Raw genomic sequence first — 15590 nt, 5'->3', positions numbered from 1 at the left:
GTCCTTTTTTTTTCAAAAACATCGGCCAATTCCATCGGCTTTTCGATGTTTTTAAGGCCGATGGGCCGATGTTTCCTGCAAGTTAGCATCGGCAGCCGATGCCGATGGCTAAATTGTTGAACCATCGGCGCCGATGCATCGGCCAGGCCGATTGATCGGTCGAGAACTATATTTCATACATGTCCACTCCGTGTAACTATGGTGCATCCAATGCGAGAGGCCTGCGCAGTGGTGGGGCTGCATGATTTTCACAAAACAAATTCTTGATATTTGACATTCATTTGGTATTTTACCTTCATCGTTATGCTTATACTGTATGTTTATTTAATGAAGTCTCATATCGTTTTTTTCTCGCATATCGTATCAACAAATACCGTTTCTGGGGGTTCTTAAACTATACAATCTCTGAGGGACAGAAGATGGTCTTAAAGAGCTAGAGTCATAAAAATTCTTCTCAATAATTTCAAATCGGCGATTTGACGCCGGGAAGAATTATTGGAAATATACTCTTTCAATGATAAAAAATCTGAAGCCTTTAATGTGTAAAACTTTGTTTAAATTTTTACTTTGTTTGCATTGTGGAGAGTTTTTGAACAATGCTTTACTCTATCAAAACATTTTTAATCCACTAAAGTTAATTTTTGTTATGTTCAAGCTTCAGTTTAATCTACAATTGAACCTGTTAATAACTTTCACACAGATAAATATTTCAACCATGAGTGGAACGTCTGAAAACATCGAGCCTATTTGGAAAAAAAAAAAAGAAAAAAATAGAAGAGGGGAGAAAAATCTACTTTGATGTAAAGTCATTACTTTGATTTAAATATTTAAATTCAGTTTCTAGCACAAGGTTTGCTGATAAATATTTTTTATGTATTGTTTGCTCAAAGTTATCTGGATTGGATATTGAAAACAAAAAATAAAATGTTTCAATTATGAGAAAATTAATAGCATGAGGCAAGGAGAAATGTTTTGTGAATTGAAACTATACTATTCAATAATGAAAAAAATGAAGACCAGCAAAATTTTTAAAGGTTCTCGAGTGATTTTAAGGGGCAGAATCTGAAAGATATGTTTCTTAACAAAACTTCAATTATTTTTTACCAATTCCAAGCAGCTCAGCTAGTAGAGTAAGATCATTTTCATGTCATAGGAAATTAGAGAATTATTTTCAAAGCACAACGGACGCAAAAAAAAAAAAATAATAATAATAATAAAAAAAAATATAAAAAAAAATAAATAAATAAATAAACATTGCAGCTCTACTGGCAAAAAAGAGCATGCACTGGGCTTTGATTGATAAGTATAACAAGATTTGCGGATTTGAAAACCGATATGATTCCTTTTTATTAAATAAATTAAAAATTTTGTCACAAAAAAAAATTGAACTGTTTATAAACCCTAATTTTTATTAATGTTAAACCCTTTTTATGATCACTTCCTGTTAGCCAATATGTGTTATTTCCCATATTAAAGTAATTCAAATTTTGAAAATTTGATCCCCCAAATGAAAGGTTGAAATGCTGCCCCTGTCTGGTACCCCTTTATCCAGATCTCCGGTTTATCCACAACAAAATTGTAGAGTAAAAAAAAAAAATATCTGCTCAAATAATAATTTTAAATTATGGTTGCAAGAGGAAACTATAAATATCCCAACTATTGGGTTTTTGTTTGGTTTAACATGCAACTCCTGCATTGAGCGTACAATAAAGTATAGCACTAACTTAACAACAAATATAGCGCACTTGAAGCATCAGCCCAACACCACTGCAGCTGAGCTAGAAATGATAAATTGTTTTTGAGAAAAAAGGTACCTTGTAGTTTTGTCACAAAGTATTTTTTTTTTTTTTTTTCTGTAATTAAAGGCAAGAACGGATTCAGAAAATTTTCAAGGAAGGGGTAGTTGAATTTTTAGCTTACCTCTTACTACGCATCTCATTTATACATGTGCTTTGTGTGTGGGGGGGGGAGAGGGGGCTGCCACAGCATTTTTATCTATAACAGTTAAAATATCGAGATTTAGCCAAGGAGGTCCTCAAAATTATTTTTTTTCTTTTCCATTGAAAGAGACATTCAAAAACTACAAGTGATAACTTTAATTTTGTGATAATTCCAAGCGAATGCTTCAAAACCATCTCCTCTTGATCATCGAAGGTCCTGTAAAATGGTGCTTTTTGTAATTTCAATTTCGAAAAATTACCAGAGAATAGTCACTAACCCATTCTTTACTGATTGCTCTAGATGTCTACAGTCACTTCTTTAAGACTTAAAACTTTCCAAATTGCAAAGGAGAAGGCTTCGGAAAATTCTCCTGACATCGGCAAAGATTGTCTAAAATTGTCTTTTTGAAACTGCAATTTTGAAAAGTTTCCGGAAGGAAAACTCGAACCCAATTCCTTTTTTTAAGTCATCAAACCGGGCCGACACTTGTGTTTTAGAACTTCAATTCAGAAATTTTCGGGTGCAGGGTCCCTCAAGGGAGGGGCGATCGCCCCTATCACCCCTCCCGTGCATCCGTCCTTGATTAAAGATTACTCTGCTTACATAAGAATACATTTTGCTTATTACGTGGATTTTCGTTTATCTGGAATGCCTTTGGTAACAGTTAGTCTGGACAAACAAGGTTGTACTGTAAATTCAAAAAGAGCTTTGTTTTACTGATGGCCAAAACAAAATATAACTACAGTTGAACTCTCTTAATACGATCACGTTTAATACGAAATCACGGCTAAAACAAACATTTTGTTCGTTAAGTTTAGTTTGCTATCTAATTACATACAAAATTTCAAGTGTAATACATACATTAAATTGAAAGTCTCGGCTGAGACGAACAAAATTTTCTGACTTCTTTACTTAAAATGTTCGTGGGTTAAAAAAAATATTCATCATTTTGTTGGGTATTAGAAGTCTCATTGTGTATTAAAAAGAAAATAATAAGCATTTTGCATAGAAAATTTAACCCATACATTTGTTTTACTATGGACATTTCAATTTACTCGGAGATAACATTGTTCAACTTCCATTGTGAATTACAACCTATTCCGCAATTGTCAATTATCATCTCCTTTTTTCTATATTTTCCAAAATCATTCATTTATAAAAAATAGATTATTTTTTTACAATGTGTGTATTGGTAGTACTATTTTTTAAATATAGGTAAGCATTCCTTCGTTTTTTCACAGTATCGCTCGTATACGGTTGTTACGAATAACGGTTAATACAAAAAAAATCGTGAACTTTTGACATTTCGTATCAACTGAGTTCAACTGTATTTACTATGCTTCAATAATGTATAAAATAAATTTATTTTCAAAATTACTTCTTCTAATATTTTGAGTTCCAACTTCAACCGGTGAGTCACTTCATTAATGCTGAGTAGAGCAAGCCTCTGAGTATCATCTAAAGGAAGATTAGCCGCCACCCAATATGAAAACTCTTTTGGATTGCAGGGCATGGAATCGGTTGTAACACTCCTGTTCCAGCCTTTCAGTTCTGCCTTAATTTTCTTAATCAGTAGATACTAAGGGAGATGATATTAAAAAATCAAAACAAAAAAAGCATAATTACAACATGAAAATAATTGCTAAATAGGAAACCACTGTTATGTTAAGAACTGAAAATATCTAAAACATATTTCTTATTAAAACCCCAGCTTAGCTGTATCTACATTAATTCTAAACTTGATAAGCTAATACCATCAAAAATCAGCTTATTTAAACCCACATTTGCAAGGAATTGAAAATCAAACTATTAAAACTGCATTAATACAAGATTTCTCTAGTGGGCATTGGTATTCTATCTTTTCCTTGCATTTATGATTTGCAAAAATTTCATAGTTTTCTTACAAAGTTCATTTGCAAAGCTATTAACATAATTACCAAGGACCTTACAATCAATTTAGAAAATAATGATCTTTAATTCTAAATTGAAACTTGAATTGGGTCCTTAAGAGCAGCACCGAAATAGCAAATAATTACCTTTGAATATTTTTGACACTAATATGTTTGATATTGCCTCCCCCACGCTCCCCATTTTTTGGGAGAATACTGCACCCCATCCTCTTTTGCATCTCTCAGTACACCATCCTTTCCCATTTAAAGATAAGCAACAGTTGATCGCTAAAGTAAATCTTGTTTCTCAAAATATTAAAATACACAACAGTCCGATTTTGAGAAACTAAACTTCCTCACTTCCCTCCCCCAATTGGAAAAATTGTACTACAAAACTTTGTACCGTCCGCCTTGCTTAATCAAATATCATCATTCCAAGAAATATTATTTGATTAAGCGGGGTATTTGATTAAGTGGGGAAATTTTATTTACCTTTCTAAACTGACAACATTTGTCTTAAAACGAATTAATAATACATCAATACATATAAATAAAACAGAGAATATGTATGTGTGTGTATGTTCCCTACACAAATCCAGTTCTTGTCGGATCTCGACCAAATTTGGCAGGGAGGTACATGGGCACCTGAGAAGGAACCTAGGGGGGTTTTCGAACGCCCAAAAGGAATTAAACCATTCAAATTTTAACATTAGGGCTCAAGAAAAGCATTAAATGGCTCTTTTTACCCAAAATAATTATCCGATCAGTTCAAATTTGGCGCCATTCGAAAGTTCGCGAAAAATACCCATAAAGTTTTATTGCTTTCTTCAAATTTTAAAAAAAAGTCTAAAATCACCGAGATAAAATTAAAAAGCATCATTAAGCGTAATGGAACTCTATTTTCATATCGGAAAATTATCGCTTGCGCGATCTCATTTTAAATTAGCATAAATAAAGTTTCTGAAGGTAGCCACTTTTTTTTCCCCTTGACTGCGTTTGTTTTGAGATAAAAATTTCTCTCCTTTTGATTATTATTTGGCAATTTATCCTCTTTTTTTTTGTACTGTCAGCAGAAGATAATCAGGAAAGTTGCCTTTAATTTATTCGGGAATTTTTGATTTGCCGTTTTCTTATCTTGAGAATGATTATTTTGACAGGAAATTTAGTAATGTTTTTTTTTCTCTAATTGACGCCTGGTTGTTGAACATATGTCACTGCACAAGACTTTTATTTTCGATGTAGACCGTGCAAAGCCGGGCAATGCAGCTAGTAGCTATATAAAGGAAATAATTAATGTTATTGCCAAAAAGTTTTTGCTAAATAAACAAAAAAATAGTTTAATAATTAGTATATATATTACAAGTAGGTATGAAAATTATAAATAGTAACTTACAACTTGAGTTATGAAATCTTTGTTTTGTTATATTTTATCAGTTCATTATTTTTTGAAAAATTCCATAGTAAGGGATTGCTTGCTCAAGGTCTTTTGGTAACACTTTTCCGACTCCCTTTTTCCCCTCCTTGTTTACTGTATCTTACATTTAACATTTGTCAATTTATCATCACCTAATATGTGTATATTTATTTGTGTATTGCAATTTAATTATCGACAGCACATTTTTTTTCTTTTTTTTTAATGACAAAGAATAAAGAAATTTGATAGAATAGTGGAAACATTTTGAGGGATCATGAATGTTGTTTTTCCGCTTGTTGTTGGCGATAAATATTACTTTATATTTTAACATCAATTGTTCTTACTTATTTCTTTCTAATTTATTCAAAATTTTTCTCAGCAAAACTATTTGCGAAAGCTGATTAATATTATTGGATTATGCAGGGAAATTATTTGATTAAGCGGGGATCTTTAACATTGCGTCTATGGGGAAATATTCGGTTCCTGGAGGTTAAGTTGGTATGAACAGGGTATTTGTTTATCCATTACCGATTAAAGCAGGGGCTGGCAGTACTTACTTTTTTATGATGAGTGCTTTTGGGAAATTGTTCTTTCAAGTGCCCTTTTGTCAAGAAGAGCACTGCCCCTTTTGTAATCTAAGCAAATAGTGCTGACCGCATGCCATGGGGGACGGGGGGGGGGGGGCACATTAGTGTCCAAAGCCTTAACACAATTACGACTCTCAGCTTTACTGCTCTATTTAGTAACTTAACAACACAATGAAATTCATTTCCTTAACTAAAAATCTTGATGCACAAATAATATTACAAATAGATTGAAACCAGTAACTTACTTGATCAAACATTTTGTACACAAATGGAGGAAACCACGTATAATTTGCAAAATCATATTTGTTCTAGGAAAACAAAAAGGAAAAAGCATTTGTAGTTAATAATATTCAATCAGGAAAAAAATATTTACCCACACAAAAACCTATCATTATTCAAAACTATACAAAAACATCAACTTATTACATAGAACATTTCATATAATGGGTAAAATATGATGTTAACTGAAAAAAATCAAATTAAATACCAATGAGTTTTGATTAGAAAAAAGGAATTTTCGAAGGCAACTTAGTGCATTTTTGGCACAATTGTTACATATAAGAAAATCTCTAAGAACATGAAAACTAAGGACAGGTCAGACACGTTCAATAGTTGCAGCACTATCAGCTTGTGGGGTCAGGGTTCCTGCAAAACACTGCTTGATTTTTGTTTTTATTTTGGTGCCCCTTGAGTCCCATATCCCTATCCATATTGCAGGGCAACATTGCTACCAGTGGCCCTTTTATTCATATTAAAAAGTACTTAAGTTTATTTTCATATGGTCAGGACTAACTGAGGAAATAGATTTATGAAGTGTAACCCTTTCAAACCTGTGAAACAAACACATTTAAGTTATTTAATCTTATCGACACATCCTTAGACCACACATATAGCTTCATTTTCCTGATAGCACTCAAGTGCAGCATGAGCATTGGGCACAATTTTAGCTTTAAATACATAGAAATAAAAACTTTTAAACTTGCATTTCATTAGCATTTAAGTGTAGTTCATTTATTTTTTAATAGTTGCTTACATCAAAAGTACATACGTTTAGTTTCTTACGGTCAATAACAAACTGAGAAAATAGTTTCATAAATTGTAACACTTTCAAACTTATGCAAAAAAAAAAACACATTTAAATTGCCTGCTCTCTCTAATATTATGGCAATTTTTTTCTTCATATCTCTTGCACTTGCCACATGACAACAACAACGTGGAAAACAAACATTGATTCAGAAAGCAGCAGAAATTTTACTATAGATATAATTAGTGATGATTCGAGCCTTTTTTGGCAGGGTTCAGTGTCCTTAATAGATAGTAAAACTCACAACATACTTTATGAGATTTGTAGTTAGTTGTAGGTTTAGGATGCAATGTACTCCTGCATTCTGCTCCTAGAGGATCACGAAATTTATCTAAACTGCTTAACTTTGCGCCAACAGATGGATCTCCAAGTTCAAGTTCAGGTAATATACGAACCTTTCCAATTATCATCCTAAAAAAGCATAATAATTGGGGTTAGGAAGGATAACTGTACAGTAATTTAATTTTACAATAATATTTCTGTGTACATACATACTAACATTCTAAGAAAGAAACCCTGTATTGCACAACAAAATCCAGGGACAGATTTGGGAGTGTGGAGGCCCCGGGGCAATGAAGGAGTGGAGGCCCCTAATCAGGGTTCGAAAAGATCATCATATTTTCGAAAATATCCGAAATTTTGATATATATCTGAATATTTTTGATATATATGTATATATCCTATGTTTTGGACCCGTGAAAATTAGGATATTTTGTAAAAATTTTACTGTGGGAGCCCCTTTGTTGTGGAGGCCCTGGGGCAGTAGCCCGCCTGCCCTCCCTTAAATCCGGCCCTGATAAAATCCTATTTTTCACTGTTATTTAGGAAAAATAGGGATTTTTTGATTCCTCAAGGTTACAATCATACACAAGTCCTTACGTCATATAAACATTGAAAAAATCTTTTAGTTACTTTATTTTTTTTTAAATATCATTTTGTCTTTTTAAGAAATGTTTCTGATTTTTCCTTTAAAGTTACAATTTTTTATACAGTAAACCTTGATCTTACACCTACTAAGTCTACGCTTTCCCCGCATTTCACATTTTTTTTATATTTTCCGCACTTTAATAATGTTAATTTAACTCAGAGAGAAAGTTTTTTGTTTATGAATTTTCTGCATTTTACGTGTCTATGGGAGGAGAGAAAAAAGAAAAAAATGCTCTAAAATAAGCAAAATGTTTCCTTTTCAGCATTTTTAAGGCTAATCCACACTGTGAAAAGTAAATCTGTGAAAATATCCACTATTATGGACTGTTTTCTCCCTAAATACTCAGTTTCGCAACTAAGTGTGTTAAATTGATCTAAAATGGTATGTACAATAATGTTCTTTTCGTAAAATATAGATATTATACCTTTTTAAAGAATCATCTTCACTACCTTTACTTTTTTATATTTGATTTTTGCTTTTCATGCATTTCTCGTATTTTACGCTTTCCCGTATTTTAAATTTTTTGATCCAGTCCCTTGAGAAACTTAAAATTGGGATTTCCCTGTAGCATCTTTATTTATAATTAACTTTGTGCATTCCTTACTGCATAAATAATTTCCTTTTTGATACTAATTTTGCTTATTATAGTATACCATTTTACGATTCATTAGTGTTCTTTTTGCCATATTCTTAGAATAAAAGAAAGTCTAAAAAGAAAGATTGAATTTGAAACACAGAATAAACCCCTCTTTGCAATCCTTGATGGAAAACTTTACTTTACTGGAAACAACATTTTTTGGCTCTCTGTTTTGTTTTTAAAATTCCAAAGTTCTACAAACCGCGCACTGGCTGTTGTCAATGTCAAACAGTAACACACCTCCCAATTAAGTTAATAGGGACTCTGCCACACCTCCGATTAACACACTGGAGTGGCTGCGGGGGAAGCGAAAAAGCCGCCACTAATATATTAGTATCTTGCTGTTTTCAGTACGAAAAAGTTTTCGAACATATTCGTAGCCTGCTTCTTTTAATATAAAAACGATTCTGAATATATTCAGGCTCTCCGCCAGGAGGGTTAACATTGCACATTTCTAATAAAAACATATTTAATTTTTTCTGACTGCTTAACTAACAAAAGATAGCATAATAAAAGAAAATATAAAAGTATAAAATACTTTACATAAAAATTATATTAAGCACAACATTATAAATTATCTAAAATGAACTGTTAAAGAGACATTGACAATGTATTTTACTTATAAAAACATCTCCAAATCTTTTTGAATGTTTAACTAACAAAGAGTAACATATTGAAGGGAATAAATGTAGACACCATGCAAAAAAATAAAATCAATCTGATATGTAAATTCCGTCTTGTTAAACTTATGATAAAGGGTTGAGCTTAAAATAATTTTTAAAAATTATTTAATTCATGGGTGAGAACAGTACATAAATAAAAGAAACTAATTACAAATTATCTCACCCTCTCTCCTCATTTTAACTAAAATTGAAGAAATTTACTACAGTGAAATCTCGTTACAACGAACATTAATACAATGAAATATCAACAAAATAAATATTCAGTTCCAATTTCATTGTAACTACATTATGTGAATTCAGTTACAATGAACAAAATATGCGGTTCCTTGAAATTCATTAACTGTATTAGATTCCACAAAGCCTATGACCAATGGTTTCCAAAATTTGAGTTTTAAAGAAACCAAATCTACTAAGGGGTTGTCCACAAATGATATCATGCTTTGAGGAGAGAGGGGGATCATGAAATTGTCACATTTTGTGACAAGGAAGATGGAGAAAGGTAACAAGAAGTGTGATATCAAATGCTTTAGTTGAAATTAAACATTTTTAACAGCAAAATTTTTATGTAATACAAAATGCCTTGCACCATCTACCCTGAAAATTAAATTTGTGTCAAGTGAGGCAACTTTTGCACGTAGATTCGACAATCAGGCTTGAATAAAAGAAAAAAAATTAGCATTTCCGTCAATGCACCGAAAAGAGCAGTTTTATGACTCAAAATTTAAGTGTAGAATTCTTTGGATTTTTTTGAAATTCCTAACAATTAGTTATAAATAGGCATAAACATTCTGTTGCATGGATTTTCTGGCGACCCCCCCCCCCCCTCATCCTTACACAGGGTGGCGACAGAAACTGAAAAAAAGTTCCCTGACTTTTCTCTGATTAAGTTCACCAAATTTCCTCGATTTACGTTACCAATGTTAATGGTTTCCTTGCTTTGCCCTACTTTAAAACCATTGCATATTAAATAAAATGCAGTATTTAAAATGTTTTAAGCTGTTAATTAAAAATATATTTTGAAAAGATGCTCCTTTTTTTAGTAAAAATATTTCATTAAATTATCTACATCAGCGTTTCTTAATTTTTTTAATGAGTAGAACTCTTTAAAATAACCACTTTCTTCGTGGAACCCGTGTTGTTTTCATAAGTAGTATTGTTTAAAGCAACATTCTTGATATGTTTTACTTACAGTGAAAGTGAAAATTATTTCAAATACAATTTTTTCATGTCAAAACGTAATTTCAAACACTAACAGAAATAAATAAATGAAATCTAAAAACAACTTGAAAAATAAAGTTTTAGAGACACAAACAAAATTTTAAAGTTTTACATTTCTTTATTTTAAGTTATGAAAATTCATTTTTTAAATACATTTTTAAAGTTTTCTAAAAATAAAGTTAGCAAAATAAAGAATGAGTTTTCTGGAACCCTAGATTCATCTCCAAGGAACCCTTGCACTCCATGGATAACAATGTAAGAAACGCTGATCTACAGGGAAATATTATAGGAAATCTAAAACAAATATTTTACTTCCAGTCACCAGTTAACATAAGAATTCTAAGAAATTATTACAAACACTCTTAAAGAAATATCTAATCATGATAAAACTAAAAAGTTTATATAGAAATAATTTTGAACTAAATTTTCAAGCAGTATAATTATTGCTGCAAGAATAACAAAAAAAAAAAAAAAATTACACAAGGTAACTCAATTTTAAATGATTTCCTTATTTGCCAGGAAAAAAAATCTTCAGATTATTTTTGTAACAAACAACAATGAAATGCAAAAAAACAATCAATTGCAGTAAAAACCCTCCTAACGGACACCCATCAAATGTGGACATCACTATTATGAGGACGGTTTTTCATTCCCCGATCCCAAGGCAAATAACATTATTGAACCCCTATCCTGCGGACACCCCTCTATTGCAGACACAAAAATTTGTCCCGTTAGTGTCCGCATTTGAGAGATTTTACTGTAAGTTCAAAATATATATGTATATATAACCTAGTTTTAAAATAAAAGAATTTTAAAGTCTAAAAAAAAAATCCCCCTTTGTGTAATCTGAGGCGACAGCGAAGAATACGATGGAAAAAAAAAGGAAAAAAAATGATTTTCATTCAACATTAATTTTAGCAAAAATTTTAAAAACGCGAAGTAACAATTTTAAAAATTTTATCTCTATTAATTTAAAAAACCAAGATCTTTTCTTGAAATCGTTACCATGAGTAAAGGTAAGGGAGCTAAGGCATTGACGGCTTCCTCTTTGCCTGTAGGGTTGTTTATTTTACGTAGCATGGACCTTGTGAACGGCAAATTCGAGCTATGTAAAATAAACAACTTTACAGACACAGATGCAATCATAGGAAGTTCATCCTGTGTTTAATAAGTTATGATTCAATATTTTGACGTTGAGAAAAAAAGATGCACAAATATGCAGCAGAGTGTAATCTCACCTCATTAATATTTTACTTTTTTCTCAACAGATAATTGGCGGAAGACGCGTAGGAAATTAGAGTACTTAATTTTACAAAGCAAAAAAAAATTTTTTTCTTCTTCATTTGATCAATTTTTCCTGAATATTTATTATTTTTTCAAAATTCCCTGATATGTAACTGATTTTTCCCTGATTAATAAAGTTCCCCGACTTTTCCCTGATCTCCCTGATCTGTTGCCACACTGTTATATAAAAACCCGAAAACAACTTATGTTAATTCCAGAGCTTCAAAGGATTTCTGTACCAAATTTTTCAAACAGCTGACCTGCACTGTGGATTTGTATAAGGAATAAACCGCCATTTACATCCATCCATTTATATATATATATATATATATATATATATATAATAATTATAATAAAAGAGAAAAATATTGAAAAGACCACACCAAAAGCCCATAGATGTGCAACGCAGCAAAACCAAAATGCCAAGTAAATATAAAATAAGCAAGCCAAATTCCAAAAGTTAATCAAATTATATAAAAACTAGAGGACCCGACAGACGTTGTTCTGTTCAAATTTTGTAAATTGAAAAGTTAAAAAATTTAAATAAACACCAAGTGTTTGAATCGTTTTGTTGAAAAAAAAATAAGTAAAAAGAAAATGTTTCAAGCTGCTTGGTGTCAGAATGCGTTTATTTGTAACAACTTGATTTATCTAATGCCCATTGAGCAGTTGTTTTATCAACTATTTTTTCACCCGTACTTGATGGTTTGTTCCTTCAGCCATATTCAAAGGATAAAAAAATGTCCTCAGATATTAAGTATAAAAAACTAACTACCCATCTAGAACAAATGGGAAATCCCGCTGCAGCATCCCCCATATGGAAAAGAATAAAACAATCGAATCGAAAGGATATCGTTTAAAAAAATGATAAAGGTAAAAACAGTTCTTTGAATAAGCGAAAATCACTCAGCCACGCCCCCCCCTCCCACTCCCGATGTAAAACAAACACATTTTTCAACTAAAGTGACTAAACACTCTTTAAAAACAAAAAACAATTCTTTGCAATTTGAAATATTTCAGCCAAATAAACAAAAAATACAATAAATTACATTAACAGTAGCCTTAAAATGTAAACAAATGATCATGCAACTCTATGGATTATAGTCAAAGTCGCCAAGCCACCACGTTACTGTAATCCAGCCGATCAATGAGCGAAGCCAACTCCGACCGATTAGCGGTCCGATCTTTTGAGCGAAAACTTTTAAATCTTCATATATTGCCTAATTTGTTATTTCCAACAAAGATAAAGATCTTCCAATGCACTGATCTTTTGTGTTCTGAACTACCTTGTTGTAATTTATCTGGACGAAAATACAATTTGTTTCGTCTTTAAATTCCATCATCTTTTCCTTTAAGAATTATCAAACTAATCAGTTTATCATTAAAGTATTCTTGACATTGGTGCCAAAACTCAGATGGATTTTAGCCGAGAAACAAAGGTTGCTAGGTACGGTACTTTCTGATCATTTGGTTAGGAAAACCTAAAGTACCGATCCGGTCACATGATTCAACTACTGCGATAGAACACACCTTTTGCGTGAACCTTCCAGTACTTTACTTTAAAATACATCACTGGATCTAAAATCGTTGCTTTCAAGAAATGAAGGCTTTACATCCTCTCTCTCTACGTTTTATCTACTCTCGATTGACATATCACAGTAGGAAATTTCATTACAAAAAGCAGAGCTGACTTTCTTATTGTCCTTTGGCAACGGGTTAAATATTTATTTAAGTTCTCGCTCAACAATAGGTTAAAATAAATATTAATCATTTGGGAGATATAACCATCCAATGTTTAAATTGATTAATTAATTAACAAAAACGTTTCTGATTCGATCCATCGTGCTTCGAAACCATGCTTGCCACAATTTAAGTACTCACAAAAAATTTGATCAAAATCGGTCCAGCCATTTAAAAGCCTTATGGTGACAAGTGTTATGGTGACAAAATATTTTTATATATTAAGATGATGATAGCTTTTAGTTTTAGGTTTGAACTCATTTATTGTTTATAGTTTAGCATTTGGTGCATTTGCCCAATGTTACTCTATATTGCATGTACTGGAGCTTAAACATTCTCTTTTAGTTCATAGTTAAAAAAATTTGTGGATTTTATGGACCAAATAATGTTAATATGGTCCACAAAAATTTGTGAACCATATTTAATGAATCCTCCACGGCTGATGAGCTCTGGATTCATACTTTGTCTTTTCCTGTTTAATAGCTATTTGCAATTTTCCTTGTTATCATCATTTTTATATAATTTGTTTAATATTTGGAATTTAGCTTGCCTATTTTTTTTGGACATGGTTTTTATATTTTTAATGTTTTGTTGACGTATGGATAGGCTTTTTTATCATGCTGAACAACGGACTGGATATGTTTACTTGGATTTCAAGGTAAGACAATTTTGTTATTGGCAGGTACTGTCCCGTGGAAGGCTAATTATCGGAACTTGTTTTCCTAATTAGTCGAGGCGAAACCCCTGCTTTTAGTTTTAGGTTTGAGCTCTAGTTTATTGTTTTTAGCTTAACAAGTGGTGCGTTTGCCCATTGTTACTCTATATTACATGTACTGGAGCTTAAGCATTCTCTTCTAGTTTATAGTTAAAATTTTGGTCTTTTGACCATAATTAATGAATCCTCCACGGCTGATGAGCTCTGGATTCACTCTTTTTCTATTCCTACTTAATAGCTGTTTGCATTTTTCCTTTTATCATCATTTGTTATTTATAATTTGTTTAATATTTGTAATTCTGTTTGCTTAATTTTATATTTACTTGGCTTTTTAGTTTTGCTACGATGCGCATCTATGGGCTCTTGGTGTGGTCTTTTCAATATTTTTCACTTTTATTATTATTTTATATATATATATATATATATATATATATATATATATATATATATATATATATATATATATATATATATTTATACACACACAGATAGATAGATAGATAGATAGCATGACCTGTGAGAAGGGGGTAGGGTTAAGTGTGATATTTCAGGACAAGGGGGGCAGGGGGAAGGGGTCAAAAATGTTTGGAAGTAGTATGATATAATTCAAGAGCAGCCCCAATAACTGCAGCTTTTCTTACCCATCAGCTTGTCTTCGTGTTTCCAACACTTCAAACCTCTGTCGACCTTCGGCTTTCACTCTTAGGACATTGATACCATGAAGCTCATCTCCCTCCCTATATGAACGCACTTCTGCTGTTGTACCAATAGGATCTAAAACATTATTAAATGTTCTTCCAGAAAATCTGCAAGACAGAAATAAAAGCCAAAACAGAATTTAAATATAATTTTCACAAGTTAGAAGAAAATGTTGGGTCATTCCATAGTGACTAACGTAACATTCGCAGTTGATTTTCAAACTCTTTTTACTTATACCGGAAGTAAAAATTAGTGTGTTTTGGTTTAATATGCAGATTTAAAATGTACAAAGTGACTATTTTTCATTTCTACCAAGAATTTGAAGCAAAATAAACGCTGGCAGATGTTTTTTCACCTAAAAAGGCATTGTGACTAACGTAACATTTTTGCAACCCTGAGAAACAATGCTTATGTTACGAGGCAATTTTTTCTGAAACTTACGCAGGCATTCAAAATTGGCCGATATATTTGTAAGAGGTAAACAATCTATTTTCAAAAATGTACTACAGTTTTGTTACGGATGAAACTTTTTTGACCCTTAATGGAACTTTTACGAAAAACTGTGTGTGACTAACGTAACATGACTAACGTAACCATCGAATAACATGCAATGAATGCATATAAAAAACATTTTATAATTAATTTCTTGCTCTTATATTACTTTTACACTTTTTAGGAACCTTCTTTGTGTTGCATTTGTTGTTCTTCCTTTACATTTTTTCTATATTAGTTTAAGAAATTTAATGGAAGGATTCAGTTCAATTAACTCAA

The 15590-nt window shown here is 31.7% G+C and overlaps 1 protein-coding gene across 2 annotated transcripts in view; it reads right to left on the bottom strand.

Moving 5' to 3' along the window:
* Window positions 1-15590, bottom strand: part of LOC129227037 (protein cereblon-like) — a 44313-nt gene that overhangs the window by 14053 nt on the left and 14670 nt on the right. For both annotated transcript variants that reach the window (XM_054861673.1, XM_054861674.1), the window contains exons 4-7: window positions 14762-14926; window positions 7167-7326; window positions 6077-6139; window positions 3320-3520 (exon numbers count right to left, since the gene is read on the bottom strand). In XM_054861673.1, coding sequence (XP_054717648.1) covers window positions 3320-3520; window positions 6077-6139; window positions 7167-7326; window positions 14762-14926 — 589 coding nt within the window. The remainder of the gene's footprint in view (window positions 1-3319; window positions 3521-6076; window positions 6140-7166; window positions 7327-14761; window positions 14927-15590) is intronic.

Source organism: Uloborus diversus, chromosome 7 (genome assembly GCF_026930045.1).
Source record: "Uloborus diversus isolate 005 chromosome 7, Udiv.v.3.1, whole genome shotgun sequence".
Lineage (NCBI taxonomy): Eukaryota > Metazoa > Arthropoda > Arachnida > Araneae > Uloboridae > Uloborus > Uloborus diversus.
Note: the sequence above shows the minus strand (reverse complement) of the source record. Positions and strands in the feature narration are given on the sequence as shown.